This window comes from Mustela erminea, chromosome 18, assembly GCF_009829155.1.
Source record: "Mustela erminea isolate mMusErm1 chromosome 18, mMusErm1.Pri, whole genome shotgun sequence".
Classification (NCBI taxonomy): Eukaryota; Metazoa; Chordata; class Mammalia; order Carnivora; family Mustelidae; genus Mustela; species Mustela erminea.
The window spans coordinates 4,102,191-4,119,349 of NC_045631.1; the positions used below are offsets into that span (position 1 = coordinate 4,102,191).

The 17,159-nt window shown below is 52.9% G+C and overlaps 1 protein-coding gene across 6 annotated transcripts in view; it reads right to left on the minus strand.

Moving 5' to 3' along the window:
• The window catches only part of GAS7 (growth arrest specific 7), a 198,585-nt gene that overhangs the window by 33,001 nt on the left and 148,425 nt on the right, over positions 1-17,159 (minus strand). For all 6 annotated transcript variants that reach the window (XM_032319625.1, XM_032319624.1, XM_032319628.1 and 3 more), the window contains exons 4-5: positions 12,042-12,127; positions 3,133-3,186 (exon numbers count right to left, since the gene is read on the minus strand). In XM_032319625.1, coding sequence (XP_032175516.1) covers positions 3,133-3,186; positions 12,042-12,127 — 140 coding nt within the window. The remainder of the gene's footprint in view (positions 1-3,132; positions 3,187-12,041; positions 12,128-17,159) is intronic.

Sequence of the window (17,159 nt, forward strand, 5' to 3'; positions counted from 1 at the left end):
ACTTCCAGCCCACCAGCTCCCCCCGCCCACCAGGGATCCAGGGCATCTGATGGGCCACACGAGGAAGCGGGAGCCGAAGATGACGGGAGTCCCCCAGACTCCTCTTTCCAGGAGAGGAATATGGCTACTACGGCTTTGTAGTCATCTCCTCTAGAATCCTCTAGATATCTGGCACACCGTGTCTGTGCCGAGGGCTGGGAGAAGCCATGACTGCCTGTCAGTCCTCATTAAGCAGCCCACTCAGAGCCTGGGCCGGCCCAAAGCTCGCTCCAGGCCAGCCACGGGAGGGGAAGCTGCAATGTCAGAATCAAGCTCAATCCGGACTCTTATCGGGACGCAGCCCGGGACCTGGCAGCACAGATCCTCTGCTGCCCAGTGAGCAACGCAGCGAATGCCTGCAAGTGTCCACTCCGTGGGATCGGACAATGTGGAAGACTGCTTTCTCCCGCTCCATACTCCGTCCCCACCCGCCGGGGGAGGTTAGCCTGTGCCCCAGGAACCGGACATCCCTCCTTCCCCCTACCCTGTCCAGCGGCCCTGCAGGGTCTCTTCCCTGGGAAACTATGAGCTCTGGAGGACCGGAGCCCCGAGGGAGGGCTGGGAACGGGCAGGGGGGAGGGAGGGCGGTGTGCGCAGGAAGAAGCAGCAGCACACAGGCCTTCGCTCATCTCGGCCCGGACACATCATCTCTGCTCCTTGCCCGCTCTGTGCCCTCTGGGCAGCCCCTCCTGTCCTCAGTTTCTCCAGCAAAAATTCCCCGAGGCTTAAGTGTTTATTTAAAACCACGGTGTGAGGGGCGCCTGGGTGGCTCAGTGGGTTAAAGTGTCTGTTTTCGGCTCAGGTCGTGATCCCAGGGTCCTGGGATCGAGCCCCGCATCGGGCTCTCTGCTCAGCGGGGAACCTGCTTCCTCCTCCCCTCTCCCTCTGCCTGCCTCTCTGCCTACTTGTGATTTCTGTCTGTCAAATAAATAAATAAAATCTTTTAATAAATAAATAAATAAATAAATATAAATAAAACCACGGTGGGGGGTGGGTGTTGGTGACAGAGCAAATGTCCATCCAGGTTGGGCTCCAGATCAACTAAGTGTCGGTCTAGGAAGCCATCAAGGAACTTGCATTTTAAACAAGTGTCCCAGAGGCTTCGGCTGCCTACTCCACTTTGCTGGCTCGCTCTGAGAAGCTCTGATTTAGGTCAGCGGGAAAGAGGAGGGAAGATGCAAGGCAGGGACAGACAATGAACCGGAGGAGACCCTGACCAAGAGCCAAGTTCTAGCCCAAAGCCAGGGCACAGCAGGTGACTCGGGCCTCACCCCGGGGCCACCAGGACCATCCCCACCAGCAAAGTGCTTTCCACTCTGCATTTGTCCTTTTTACTTTTCCTCTGTGATTCTCATATATCAGCCCCTCCTCCTTCTCCCTCTTTCCGCACCGTTCCGGGGGGAACTTTCTAGGGAGGTTCCTGCTTTGCCTGGGGCATTTTGTGGCACTAGGAAGACGGTCTGTCCCTGGGTCTGGCTCACGCCCTGTCCCAGGCCACACTCTCCTCCACAGACAACCTCTACAGGCCAAGAGAGCACAGGTCTCTGAATCCCGATGCGTCCCAGCTGGGCGAGGCATGGCCGCCTGCCTCAGTTCTGCCATCTATAAACAGGGTCAAGAAGACGAGTGTGCACTGAGCACTTACTACGTGCCAGGCTCTGTTTTAAGTGTTTTCTGTATACAGACTCATTTAGTCTTTACCCTATCCCCAGGGCATAGGCACCCCCCACCTCCCCATTGTACAGATGTGGATACTGAGGCACAGTGGGGCAGAGAAAGTCACCCCAGGCTGCTGTGCAGATAGTAGGTGCTTTAACAGACCCCCCCCCCCCCCCCACCAGCCCCAGAGCCTTCATTCACAGTCACAGTCACCCGGGGTTGGTCCTGTGCTTCCATCTCACACAGCGAGTGGAGAGCTCAGCGAGCCCCTCAGAACACTACCGGTTGGGACGCCTGGGTGGCTCAGTTGGTTGAGCGGCTGCCTTCAGCCCAGGTCATGATCCCAGCATCCTGGGATCGAGTCCCACATTGGGCTCCTTCCTCAGCAGGGAGCCTGCTTCTCTCTCTGTCTCTTCCTGCCACTCTGTCTGCACGTGCTCGCTCCCTCTCTCTCTGACAAATAAATAAATAAAATCTTTAAAAAAAAAAAAAAGTAGAAGAAGAAGAACACTACTGGTGCATACTCAGTGCACACTAAAAGGGCAACAGTTATTGTTGCTGCTGTCACTGTGTATCCAACCCTCTCTTTTCTCCCAGAGCAAGATTTTCAGTCTGCACAAGCCAGGAAAGTGGACCCGCTCTCGGTCTCATCTCCGAGGGGATGGTCAGAATGGCTCCTGCCTCCGCTGGCACCTAGGGGAGCAGGACCCCCACTCCCAACTCCCCTGCACTCACGACCAAGCAGCCCACCCAGGACCACACTTCTCATGTCCCCAAGTTATTGCAGCCTGAGCATCCGCACAAGGCGTTTGCCCCCTTTCCCCCACACGAGGCTGGTGTGGGTGTGTTGGGGAGGGGGTCCTCCTCAGTTCTCCCGTGGGGGCTTGGCGGGCTTCTGGAGGAGCGAGGCGGGTTGGCCACCCCAGGCAGGAGCCGCCTGCTCCTGTCCTCCCGTCCGGGACTCTATTATTAGGGTGCTTTCTCTTGTTTTTAACTTTGACATCTTCCGCAAGTCACCCCGTGCTAAAGCAACCTCAGCGTGGCTGTAATTTACATGCCACATCGCTGCGCAGAGCAAGGCCCACCCCTTCCAACCCGCCTGGGCATGAGTACCACCCCCCCAACCCCACCCCCACCGCCCGCCCTGCAAAAATGGCTTCTGCATCATTCCTACCCCGCCTGCACTCGGCTAATCCGGGAGAGAAAAAAGTGAAAGGTGAAATTAACAGGAGACATGGGGCTGGGAGGTGGGGGTAGATTGGGGGTTAGGGGGGAGGCAGGGAGAATTTCGGCAACATCCAAGCTTTGGAACTTCCCAGATGCCAGGCTGGGAATGCACTCAGCGGTCCACATTGCCATGGCAACCGCCCAGCACGGCAGAAAAGCCCCAGCTCACCCCAACCTGTGGGCCCCCCCCCCCCAGAAGTCGCTTACCGTGATGGTGTTTTCCTTGTTCTGCTTTTTGCCTGGTGAGGAGGATCCCAGGTTCTGGGGAGAGAGGCAAGAGACATCATCGAAGCTGTTCTCCATACTGGACATTTCAGGTTTCTATGCGGGGCTCCCCGAGAAGAGCCCCGTGCTGGGGAAGTTCAGGGACGCGTGTGCTCCCATTAACCCCTAAGTCACCATATTCTGGAAGAGGGCAGGCGGGAGTGTGCCTGACCCCACAATGCTCCTGGGGGGGAGGGGGTTGGCCGGGCTTGCAGGTGAATGAGTGCAAGGAAGCCTCCAGCACAGGCTCCCAGGGAGCAGCTCCAAACCAGGTCTCCCTCCTCCCAGCCCCTGATTTGGGGAGCGAACACATCAGCTGCCCTCTGCTGGTGAGCCGTTCCGCGTGCTGCCTCAATGTGCAGATGCTGCCCCTGGGGGGAGCAGAGAGTTAAAGCAGGCCACCAGCCCCTGGCACCAAGGACTCAGAACACGACTTCTTACTCTGAATGCCCCCGGGGTCCGACATACCCAATCCTCAACCGTGCAATCTGCACGGGACCCCTGGTCAGCTCCGTGAGGTGCTGCTCTCCCGACCCTGAGAGGCAGGAGAGATTTCTCAGCACAGATGCCTTCCTGCTTTTTCATTCATTCAGCCTTTGGATTGCCTTTTTATGTCTTTCCACTTCCAGAAAATAAGCCATGGTCCCAAATACCTCCGAGCCCACACGTCCCGAGCAGCCTGCCCCAGTCCGAGGATGGTTCTGGGACAGAACATTAAGGATTACCAGCTGAAGACACCACCCTGGTCACAGGAGACTGTGACCCTAAAGGGGAGGATGGTCCATTCTGGGTCTTCGTTGCCCTGTTAGTAGCAGTTTCATTAGTAATTCAAGAGGGTCTCTGAGCTGGGCATGCGTTGGCCAGTCTATCCTGAGCCACTCAATGAGTGGGGAAGGGGGCTCACCAAGGCACTGTTGGGGTCATTAAAGGGACCCACAGCCTTCTTTCTCTGGCAGAACCTTAGGATGTGAATGGCAGAGAGGTTTCTCAGCCAGCCTTGGGGAACCAGCCGTCCCATCCGAGGCCAGCAGAGCCCTGGACCACCGGCAGGATGAACATCTGGGCATAGGGGTCAGCCCTGCCTCAGGACCCCCTCTGCTCGGCACACAAAACGGGGAGCCTGACAGAGCCCTGCTCACGGTCTGCTCATCCCCTTACTCCTGTCCAGACCCACCTGGGCTGGTAAGGAAAGTCTGTTCAGGGAACCCGATACCCTAAGAGCATTGCAGACAAGGGTTCCCTGCCAAGTCACATGACTTCTCTCACTTTCGCTGGTTGCTCTCAGTGGTCCACAGGCTTTGGAGGGCATAAGAATGAGCAGGAATTGGCCCTAAATAGGGTCGCAACCGCACCTCCCAGAGCTGACCCAGCAGCTCTCCGGGGAGCCAGCGCCTCTGAAGCAGAGCCTGGGGGCCTTTGCTGGGGACATGCTGATCTACGTTCTGTCATGCATCAAGGCTCCCCTACCTCTAGCAGCCGCTCCAGCAGCCCCAGCAGGCTCTGGGGCGACCTCAGGCTTGTGACCAACCACAGCTTCTGCAGACATTTTCAAACCATCGGCGCATCCAGTTCGCCTACCCTGGACCCTCCTGGGCTATCAGTGGTACCCCAGGGCATTTGCCCAAACTGGGCCACTGGGGAGGAGGACGGAGGCCACGAGGTAGGAGCTCAGGTGCTGCTATCCTGCGACAGAGGCAGGGATCTCCTGTAGGCTCATTAGTGCCAGGGAGGGGGCTGTGGGAGGGGAGCCTCGGGTGTGGTCAGCAGAGGAAATTAGAGCCCCAGGCTGAATATCACTTCCCTATATATTCTTCCAGCTCCCCACGTGGAGGCTGGGGACACCCTCTTCTTTTCCAAGCGTGTCTGCAGGGGTGGAGAAAGATCTCCATCACCCACAAACCCGGATTTGGGGACCACTGTGTCTGAGGCTCTATGGAAGGAAGCCGGACACAGAGGTGGCCATCCTCCCCGTAACTCGGGCCGAGACAGCAGTGCAAGTAATGGCATTGTCGGGGGGCATTCAGTGTGTGGGTGTGACCACCTTCCCCCTCTCTGCCCTCCTGGTGGGGTGGTCTCAGCCAGGGCTGACCAGGGGATGACCCCAGGCTCTTCTGGGCACCCTGGGCTCTGGGCTTGCTGCTGATAGCCTGTGGCTTTCTTCCAGCATCATCCACATAAATATATGTCATATATATACCATACACATATATCTCCACATATCATACACACATACACACACACACACACACACACACACACACACCCCGGTAGCACTTCACGAAAGGGCCCCAAAGGAATGACTCCTCCATCACTGGGAGACCACCTACTAGCTGGAAGTTGGTTTCTAAATATTATTCTATACTAAGAGGAACCGGGCTCCTTGGGAGAAATGGCTCGTTCCAGATGTTCCAGATCTGGAACATCTTAATTATTCTGGAAGGTTAGAGACCATGCAAAGAATGATATGATCTACGCAAAAGGACCCTGGCGCCAGCAGAGAGAAGTTCCAACAAGCCAAATTTGGGACAATTTGAGCCTGAGCCTGATTATGAATAATGACTACAAATGAGTAACTTCAAAAGGCAGGAGGGGGGCAGTATTTCTTTATGGAAGAATGCCCATAAAAATGGATAAAGCATCCCCAAATCACCATTAAAAAAAAAAAGAATTTATTTATTTATTTGACACAGAGAGATCACAAATAGGCAGAGAGGCAGGCAGAGAGAAAGGGGAAAGCAGGCTCCCCGCTGAGCAGAGAGCCCGATGTGGGGCTCGATCCCAGGACCCTGAGACCATGACCTGAGCCAAAGGCAGAGGCTTAACCCACTGAGCCACCAGGTGCTCCCCAAAATCACCATTCACAAACCCCAAAGTCAAAAATGGATTCAGGCCATGGTCACCAAGGATGCTCAAAGGACTGAATGAAAAGCCTGTGAAGGAACAGAATATGCCCATGGTGTCACCCTGTCCCCCCACCATGCCCCCCGCCCAGATTACTGGCTAATCAGAAAGGGAAAGCATACCCTTACAAAGGGATCATTAAAAGGGAGCTCAAACTCCCGGTTAACATGGAGGGTAGGATGCTAACCTGGGAAGCCCCAGGTGGTAGACATTCTTGCCAGAGCTGTGAGCCCCAAGTCTAAGCAGAAGAAAACAATTACACTAAGCACGGGGGTCATTCTAAACTAACCCAGACTCTTCCCAGATAGAGTCACCGTGCGGTAAGATGGAAGACCAAATGTGTGGCGAATACGGTCCAGATTAAAAGAAGCTAAAAGCCAGAAATGAGAGGAGACGGTAAATCCCCAGACGGAATACTATTGGGCCATAGAAAAGGAACACCGTTGCTAACACACCTGCAACAGTCACGGCCCTTGAAACACTGTTCTAAGTGCAAAAAGCCAGACCCAAGAGACCACATGGGGTTCAAGTCCACATATATGCAGAGGCAAATCCACGGAGGCAGGAAGTACATAAGTGGGTGCCAAAGGCTTTGGGGGCCTGGAGTGATGAAAATGCTCTAAAATTGTGATGATGGCTGTGTAAATCTATGACCTCCATGCTGTGCGTCTTAAATGGGCAAATTGTAGACTGTGTGAATTTCACCTCAATATTTCAATAAACAGGGAAACTAAAGCTATCCAGCCAACAATATAACAACGTACATGCGAACCTGGAATGGACCCTTCCCTGGGGAGAAAAGCAGCTATAAAAGACATGTTATGGACAAGAAGGGAGTTTGGATATGAATTATAGATATTAGATGATAATACCCAATTAATGTCTTCTTACGTGGGCTAATGACACTAAGGTCATGCCTTCCCCTACCTAGGCATACTCTGAAATGTTCCCAATTAAAACAATATGTCAGGGGGCGCCTGGGTGGCTCATCTGGTTAAGCGTTGGTCCTTCAACTCAGGTCCTGATCCTGGGGTCCTGGGTTCGAGCCCTGTGTTGGGTTCTCTGCTCAGCAGGGAGCCTGCTTCTCCCTCTCTCTCTGCTACTCCCCCCACTTGTCCTCTCTGTCAAATAAGTAAAGTAAAATAAAATAAAATAAAAATAAAATAAATAATAATAAATAATAATAATAATAATAATAAAATAAAACAGTATGTCAGGACTTTGCTTTCACATAATCCTGGGGGAGGGGGCAGGGGGAGGGAATGGGGATATAAATGAAACAAGATTGGATCAATAATCATCGCAGTGAAACGACTAGTCCCTAGAACTTAATTATACCATGCCTTCTCCTTTTCTGAATGTTCGCTAATATTTGTTGTTGTTTGGTTTGGTTTGGTTTTAATGGCTGTTGCCTATGATTCTAGAAAGTTGTACTCCTTTCCTTCTTAAAAGTCCCTCCCCAGTCTGGTCTCCTCCTCTGGCCTGGGCCACTCTGCTGTTACGGTGAGGTGAGGACCCGCGGGGGGGTGGTGACCTACAAAACAGAGCTGGGGGAACTAGAGCGCGCTGTTCACAACTGACCCGCGCTGTTCACAACTGACCCGCAGCGAGCCGGGGCTGGGCGGGTCTTCTGACCCTATCTCCCGGGCCCATGAATAGCCTGGGTCCCACCTCCTCGGCAGGGGGGATCCAGAATGAAACCTCTCAATGACTTCCTGGCACCACTGGAATAAACCCCAACTCCTCACAATAGGTTTGCAGACTCCTCCAGCCACCCCGCCCCTTCCCTGCACCTGCTGATTCAGTAAATCACAGCCCCGTCAGCCTCTGCAGGTTTGTTGAAACCGCGGCTCTCCTTCCCCTCCTCTAGGCATCCACATGTGCTGTTCCCTCCACCCGGAAGGCTATTCCCCACCCCCACCCTGGGCTAAGCTAACCGCTCCCTCATGTGTCCAGTCTCAGCTGACCATGTGCATGTTTCCAGCACCCGCACGGCCACCCGAGCAGGTGCCCAGAGCACATACTTCCTCCAGCGTTTACCACGGCCCACATGAAATCTCCAGTCTTCTCTGGCACCAGCTACGAGCCTCAACCAAGGCAGGGGCTCTGTCTGCCTGTGACTCGGTGCCTGGGCCACGGAAGAGACGCTCAAAGGAACACATGTCAGTGGACTGAGGTGGGGGGGGGGGGTCCTGGTAGGTGGGTGAGTTTCAGTATCTTACCTCCACCTCAAGCCCCCTTCTCCATTCGGACCCTTAAGTTTCCAAGCCCTTGGTCCCACCTGTTTCTCCTCTCCCATATAGGAAAGCACGACAATGGAAAGGGTTTCACAAAAGGGCGTGGGCTTGTCCCTCGCCTGCTCCACATGCACAGGGATTAGAGGGATCCCACCACGGGGCAGGTGGGCAGGGACAGGCCAGGACGTGCTTCTGCAAAGGCCAGAGAAACTCAGCCTCTGATGTCCCGGCCCCCCAGTCCAGTGGGCCCCTTTTATCCAGTATCTGGGAAGCCCACCCCAGGGTTGCAGGCCAGAAACCTCCACTGGGTGGCACCAGATCCCCATCACCTGTGCCCTGCCATCTGGTCTCCCAGGACTGGGGGAGGAGAGGGCAGTCCAGCCCCAGACGGGAGGCAGTGGGCACACATTCCCCCCACCCACATTGTCATTTCCCTGATAAGCTTGCTTGAGGGATACCGGCTCACCGAAAAGAGAACACACAGGGCTTGGGGACAAGCGTTTTGATCTGCCCCCAACCCTGTATCTCAAATGGCCCTGAGCTGGTTTGTTCATTTGTTCATTCTTCCGGTATTACTATGCCTTCATCGTTGTCCGTTACAACCGGCAGCGCGGGACTGCGTGAGTCAACGCTACGCATGCTCAAGGGCGCTGTATAGCTCAGGGATCATCTGCTGACCGCACTCTGTGTAAGCACTAAAACTTCTCATCCTGTTTCTGTGATTGGCCCCAAGCACCTTTGTGGAGAGCCTTGCACGGCCTAAAAAAGTGACACGCTACCTTCCAGTTCTGGGAACTGGTGAGCGACCGTATTGGCTCTCTCCGTGCTGCGCGACTTATTCCTGTTACTCCGACAATACCTCAACTCTCCCCATTATGGTCCAGAAAGAATGCACTCCCCCTGCTCCTTAAAGCAGCCACTCCCTGCCCCCTCCCGGGTCTCCACAGGATGGCCCCACATCCCCAAATACGGGTAGCCTGCTTCTCCTAATGCGCCAGGCACCTGCCTCCTACTCAAGTAAAATGTGTTCATTTTAGGAAATGTGAAAGATTCTGCAACGTATAAAGAGAAAGTTCTTCAGACCAAGGTCTCTTGACCTCAACACCACTGTGTTTTTGAACTGGTTAATTCTTTGTGGCCGGCGGGGGTGGGAAGTGGGGGGGCTGTCCTGTGCCCTGTGGGATGACTGGTCATATTCCAGAACCTTCCTCACTATGCCCCGGTCCCCAGCGGTGACGACCAAAACGTCTCCAGACAAATGTCCCCACGGAGCATCACGCTTAGCTGCAGAGAGGACCAACATCACCATTCTCATTTCTTTTTCTCCGCATCCTTCGTCTTCACGAACCTGTGAGTTTCCTCCTCCCGAGCGACCCTGGCTGTGTAACGGAGCGGGCGTGTTGCATTTCCTGCTCGGCATCAGGTTTTGTCTTTTCTTCAATTCGTCAACTTTTCTTCAAAAATGGGCTTTCGTGTCCGCGTGAGAGAGCGGGCTGGCTGTGCGGTACCAGATGCCGCCTACCCCTCCCCCTGCCACTGGACACTTCTGTTGGGTCCCCTGCCACAGGGCCGTAAATAATGCTTGAGGGAACACTGGTCACACCAGTCGGAATCCCTGAATGTCTTCCAAGAACAGATGCTGCATGGGGCTATTCCCGGGCCCAAGCAGCTTCTGAGAAGTTTCAATCAATATACATTAAAAAAAAATTAAAAAGTTCGGGAACAACTGCACAGTATTTTGGGGCTGGGCGGGGGGGAGCCCTGGTTTTTGGGGGGGCGGTATGTTATAACACAGCAGAACTTGGGCTGATGGCTTCAGAAAGCCGTCCGCAGCCAGGTGGTAAATTAGCTTCTTTCCAAATAAACTGACAAGAGTCTGTGCTGGAAAGGCTGGGGCAGGGTGGGCGCTCAGCAGAAAACACACAGTGCCAGGGCTGCGTGTGATGCGTGACCTGGGCAGGGGCATGAAGGGGACACGCCAACATACATTGTGTACTACTGACCAGACCCAGACCCTCCTGGCTTGGGCACAGTCCCCTCACCATCACCAGCATCAACATCACCAGCATCACCAGCATTAGCATCACCAGCATCAGCATCACCAGCATCACCAGCATCAGCATCACCAGCATCAGCATCACCAGCATCAGCATCACCAGTATCAGCATCACCAGCATCAGCATCACCAGCATCACCAGCATCAGCATCACCAGCATCAGCATCACCAGCATCAGCATCACCAGCATCAGCATCACCAGCATCAGCATCACCAGCATCAGCATCACCAGCATCACCAGCATCAGCACCACCAGCATCACCAGCATCACCAGCATCAGCATCACCAGTATCATCAGCATCAGCATCACCAGCATCACCAGCATCAGCATCACCAGCATCACCAGCATCAGCATCACCAGCATCACCAACATCACCAGCATCAGCACCACCAGCATCACCAGCATCACCAGCATCACCAGCATCAGCATCACCAGTATCACCAGCATCAGCATCACCAGCATCAGCAGCACCAGCATCAGCACCACCAGCATCATCAGCATCACCAGCATCATCAGGCATCACTCCGGGGACTGGCCTGGCCTCAGGATCCTTCCTAGGCGTCTCGAATCAGAATCTACATTTTAACAAGAGGCTGGCACGATGAGAGAGTCCATCAGAATGTAAGAAGGCTCGGTCCAAGCGGACGTCCGAATTCTTTTCCAGGATGCCAGCTGAGCCTGATGCTCACCCTCCTAAGACAACTTCAGGAAGTTTCCAGAAAGGAACGCTCTTGCCTGCATGAAAGCTAAGTGTCGCATTTTAAGCCGACCGCAGCAACAGAGCACGAGGTCCTTCTTTCAGTGGCTGGTGCAGGGGACCCACCATTGTGGATAACAAGCATCTACTCCCATTCTGAACACCAGCGACTGTCACTGTCACCATCATCCCCCTGGGGCCCAGAGAGAGCTGGCAGGGCCCGAAGAGGTGGAGCCCTCATTGAGAACATTTTCTGGGTACCGCTGATAGGGAGAATAAATAAGCCACACATCACTTCCTCGGACACGGCCCACCACGGGGCTCGGCACTGAGTCCAGACTGACCACTCAGTATTCGTGTCACCTACCCGAGTCGCTTAAGCAGCCTGAGACTCGGTGCCCCGCCTGTCAGACGGGAAAGGTACAGACAGGTGTCTGTGCAGGTGTCAACGGACAGGATGACTGAGGAAACAGGACAGGAATGAATCTGAAACCATTCTCTTTCTTCCCATCCCATCATGGTCTCTGCTAGATTATTAAAGGTAAGAAAACGTTTTACCGAATCCCCTTCTCCAGAGAGAATATACAAGTCCGGGGGTGGGGGAAAGGGGGTGCGTAGAAGAAGGAAAGTGGCCCGACCCCACCCATTTTCTTAAAGTGATAGAAACCGAGGCGGTGTGTATCAGCAACCCCTCTGCCCTAACGAAGGTCACAATCCGTCGCCATCAGCCCCACTCCAGCCACCCTCAACCCCTGGAGAAAACCAACAAACCACCGTCGCCTATTCTCCCCCAAGCATGGTACACGCATGGTACACGGGAATGACCCAGATATACAGCCGCTTTCTATGTGGGGCAGACCCGTGCTGCAGTTGCCTGGACCCCCGTCTGGTGCCGTCTTCAAGACACCTCCGTGGGTCTGCGGAAGGGCAACCCCTACCTCCCGTAAAACGACCCCTTACCTGGGAATCACCGGTGGATTTTCGGACGCTCATGTGGGCAGTCTCGGGAGGGTACGCTGGGGTCCCTGACACGTGGTATCCATTCACTGTGGGAGAGAAACACTGCTCAGAGGCCACGCCGGCCACACGCGGGTGACGTCAAGGGCCTGCAGCCGCGGTCCCTGTGCCCACCTCACTGCCTGCCGGCCTCTGAGATGTCTCGCCAAGCCAGGACCATCTCTCCAGGGTTCATGGAGCTGGAGACGGGCCACAAGCATCTCGCTAACCCCCAGCTCCCAAAAGCGGAACTCTCGGGGGACCGTGTTTCTTTCTGAACCAGATGTACGGACAGACGTGCTTCATGATAGGAGGTCACTGCAGTCCTACAGCCGCCACTGGAAATGCCCCATCAGCAGCCACGGGTGCTGATCCAGGGTCGGGCTCTTCCCACGGAGGCCAGCGGCCCCTCCGCTCCCTGCGGGCATGTCCCCAGAGGGGAACCCCCCCACCCTCGCCCTCTGTAATGCCAGTAGAGAATAGAAAGAACATGGGGTTTACTGATTTCCATGAAATTTGGTTTTGCCAATTAATAGCCGGAGGGGATCACGGGGCATCCCTTTTGAATCTCAGTTTTCCTAAAGTAAAAAAAAAAAGAAAAGAAAAAGTTCTACTCCAATGACACCCGTGCTCCCAAGGTGTGCCAATCAGTCTGCTCTCTAAGGCGGAGTGGGGGGGCTGGCTTGTAGCCTTAGCCAGTTTCCACGGCGCGTTTCCATCAATGCCGATTCAAAGCTCCCAACAATAGCATGTTCGTGATGCCACAAGTACGCCCTGGGACCCGTGAGATCTTGGTTCCCAGAGCGGGGATGCTGCTCTCTCACAAACATAGTTACGTGAGCTTAGGGGGCCGTTCTTCCTCCGTGAACCTCAGCTTCCAGATCTGTGAGATGGGGATAATTCTACCCAGCCTTGAAACTTACTCTGTTGGCATGAAAATCAAACGGTGGCAGTACTTGCCAAAGGAGGCTTTGAGTCGGGAAGTAATTCATGAGAAGGAGAGAGGGGTAGATGGAGGGAGGGGAGGTCACTGCTTCTGCTCCGAATCCCACTGCCTCGAGCCCTAAGCCTGCATGATCTCCAGACGCCAGGGAAGCACGTTTTTTGCATGCTGAGGCTTGGAGATTATTGCCACAACATACAGACCATGCAGATGTCCGGAGAAGATATCCTGTGGTGTGGCAGGAAGCAAGGGGAGAGCTTGGCTGAAAGTCACTGACATCTACTGATTTGCTGGAGGCAAGCAATGGGGGTGATGTAGACCACCCCACACAGGACTGCTTTCATGCTGGGGGTGTGCCCCATTCTCCACCATCTGCAGCAAAAAAAATCCAGTGCCCCCTGTGGAGCAGAAACAGACCGCTTCTGCAGACCCCTCTGGGTAGCTGGGCATCTCCGTGATCGGGAGGGCTGGCCTGATACTCTGGGAAAAGGGTGCACACAGACACAGGAAGGCAACAGAAAACCAGGCACGTGGCTGGCCCCCACTGCAACCAAGAAATTAACCCGCATGGCCAGTCACAGCCCTGGCCTGCACTCAGGTCCCTCGGCAGCCGGTTAAATGCTGATGCTCTCCATGAGCCCCCCGATGTAAGGGGAGGGGGACGTGGGATCCCAGGAGCATCGGAGAACGTTGAGGGGATCAAGAAGAAGCTACTCCTGTTGCCATAAGCTACACCAGGAAGGGCACAGACTAATGATCAGTATAATACACGGTGAAGGCGTCATCTTTGAGAACTGCCGTTTATCAAACAGCACAGCACTGAAACGGAGAACACGCATATGCCAGAGAATCTAAAGATGACAGGAGAAAACCTTAGCACACTGCTTTCAGTTGTTAGACTAAAGTAAGGATGTAGACTATCTCAGTGATTCACTGAGAAAGCTGAATGAGGTAGGTATTAAAGATCACGGGTCAAGAACAAAGATAACATCTTTTTTTTTTTTTTTTTAAGGGAGCCAAATGTGGGGCTCGATCCCAGGACCCTGAGATCATGACCTGGGCCGAAGGCAGACGCTTCACTGACTGAGCCACCCAGGTGCCCAAGATAACATCTTTCGCCAACATGCCACAGAACATTTTAAAAAGCCTGGGCATATACCAAAGCCACAAACAAGGTCCTGGTAAATCACAAAAGGCATAAATCGCACAGGCCACGTTCTTGGACCGGAAAGCAATAAGAGCAAATATTAGTAACTAAAGAACAAATACACAAGGTCTCCATCCCCCCTACCCCCAACTTCCAAACACTTGGAAATTCAAGAAAATGCCCTCCTGGTACCAGGTCAAAGAAAAATTTAAAACTGTAATTAACACGATATTTAGAAAATAATCAGGAAGAACATATCAAAACAGATGGGATAAGGCTTGAATTCTGTTTGGAGGAAAATCTGTAGCCTTCATTACTCCATTACCAAAACCAAGGAGAAACAAATCAATGGACTGAGCACACAAATTAAGAATGCAGAGAAACTTTTAAAAGCCAATACAGGAAAAAAGGGAAAACATGAGAAAGGGATACAAGTACAGCCCTAGAAAAGAATGGGTTAGGAAACAGGATGACATCTGCAACTCAGGCGAGTTCTCTTTTTGTGGGGGTCACTGTGGGGGGAGGGATCACAACAATAAAAAAGCAGGTCAGCCCATCTCATCTGAGCCTGAGAGAGCGCATGAATGCTCAGAATGTGGAATTGGAAAGAAAACATAAGCTGATCTTGTAAGAGATTCTTTTTTAAATATAAGAACATAGGATTTAGGACTGTGGGCTAATGAACACATAAACATCCATAAGCACTGAATGAGCAGGGGTGCCTGGGTGGCTCAGTGGGTTGGGCCTCTGCCTTCAGCTCGGGTCGTGATGTCAGGGTCCTGGGATCAAGCCCCACGTCGGGCTTTCTGCTCAGCAGGGAGCCTGCATCCCCCCACCACCTGTGCCTGTCTCTGTGCCTACTTGTGATCTCTCTCTCTCTCCCTCTGTCAAATAAATAAATAAATAAATAACTCTTAAAAAAAAAAAAAAAAGAACTGAATGATCAAAAATAGTTTCAAAGGATACTAGAAACACCAAAATGAGTAAAACCTTTGAAAAATGAAAAAGGACCCCCTCCGAAAGGCACCGGACCTAGACGGTTGTATGGGCAAATTCGTCTAAACCCTCAACAAAAAAATACCTAGACACAAACTACACTAAGAGTTTGGAAACATGTGTTCAGTATCTCAGTTGATTATACAGAAGTCAGCATTACTCTGATCCTGATAATCTACCAAAGGCAACAACAGAAGAACCAAACCGCAGTTCCATGGGACTACAAAACACGAAATACGTCAATTCTTACCTGAGCAGGTTTTAGCTTGGAAGCGGTCATCACCTTTGATGATCTCGGGTCCCTGTACACCAAGGCTGTCCCCAGCTCCTTCTGACCCCCACTCCCTCCCCTCATGGCACCTAAAAATGCACCCTCGGTACACCGCTGTCTGTCTTTGCCTCAGCATCCACCAGGCACCCTGCCCGCCGCACGAACAGTGGCCAGGAACTGCCGAACGCAGGGGTATTCTGCTCCTAATCCGTTCCCTTGTTCTCACTTCAGTTCTGAGCTGTCAGCTGCTGGCTAATTACTCTCCATGTCAAAACAATTACTGGGAAAGAAAAAATGATTTCCCATCCAACCATGTCTCCCCAACCAGCAGCTCTCCCCTGCTCTTCTCTTGCTGTGTTTTCCTCTACCAGTCCCAGGCACACTCAGAAAAGTGATGGGTAGAGAGCTGAACACTTACGACTCACCCATGAGCATCCCTGATTATTTCTAGTCTCCTGGGCTCTCTCAGTTTACCGGGGGTTAGATGCAAACCAAGTAAGGCCAGAAATGGGTGCTTTTGAAGCCTCCAGCCTCCGGGGGGTAGGGTTGGGATTCAAATAAAATTGGTCAAGGACTGCTCATAACCACGGGAACATAACTCAGTCTGCGGATACCCCCCCCCAAAAAGGAAAATGCCAAATTCAGCTGTTTTTAAGATAAGAAAAAGGGAACTGAAAGCGATTATGTTGTAACTTTCATAATTTCAAACACAAATATAAACACACATGCACACATTTCATTCCTCTTTGTGTGTAGTTAAACAGAGAGAGGGCTTGAGAGAGGAGTCACGAGAGGAAAGGACAGGTATGGGGGTAGAAAGGGAAAGAAGGAGGTCTTCTGGGGGCAGAGGGAGAGCACGTGAGTAAAAACAGGAAAGGAGCATAGCAAGAGCTATCAGGAGAGGCCACGCAACGGAGAAGACCCAGCAATGCCTGCTGCCCAGAATTCACGCAACGGAGAAGACCCAGCAATGCCTCCTGCCCAGAATTTACGCTCCCAGGAGCTCTGCTTCCTTCCCCTCCAGCTACAGCCCCCAGTTGAGAAAGCTCCGTCCTCCATACCCCACTGTCCACACTTCCATTCCTTAAGAGGCTCCAAGAGTAGACTTGTTCTCTCAAACCAGAAAATCAGCCCTGGAGACGGCCCCCTTTCCGCCTCCTTTAGGTCTGGTGCAATCTCTCTTTTTTTTTTTTTTCTGGAATAAACACATACCCTCTTTCCTCAAACTGAAGAGGCCTGGGAGCCCCAAGGCCTTGCCCCTAAAACCCACCCCCTCCTCCAATTCAGAGTCAACGTGGCGGAACGCGGTGTTTCCCGGGGCGTGCGACACACGACACACATACGGCACGGTGTCTGTTCCACGTGCGAAGCAGTGAACAACCTACCCCCTGGAGGCTGGAGTGAAGGTAGAGGTCAAGTCTTATGATCCAAAGACTTTGGGACAAGTGCTCCCATTATTCAGATAAAATCACTTTATTATAGGGAGGTCTTTCTACATACAGGCACACCTCAGAGATACTGCACATTGGGGTCCAGACTAATAAAGCAAACATCACAAGAAGGAGAGTCGGACTAAAGTTTTGAATTCTCAGTTCACATAGAAGTTATGTTTACGCTCTACTCTATCAAGTGTGCAGTGACATTGTGTCTAAAATACGTGCATACTTAATTTAAAAATGCTTTATTGCTAAAAACAACCCAAACCAAACTATTAGCCATCATCTG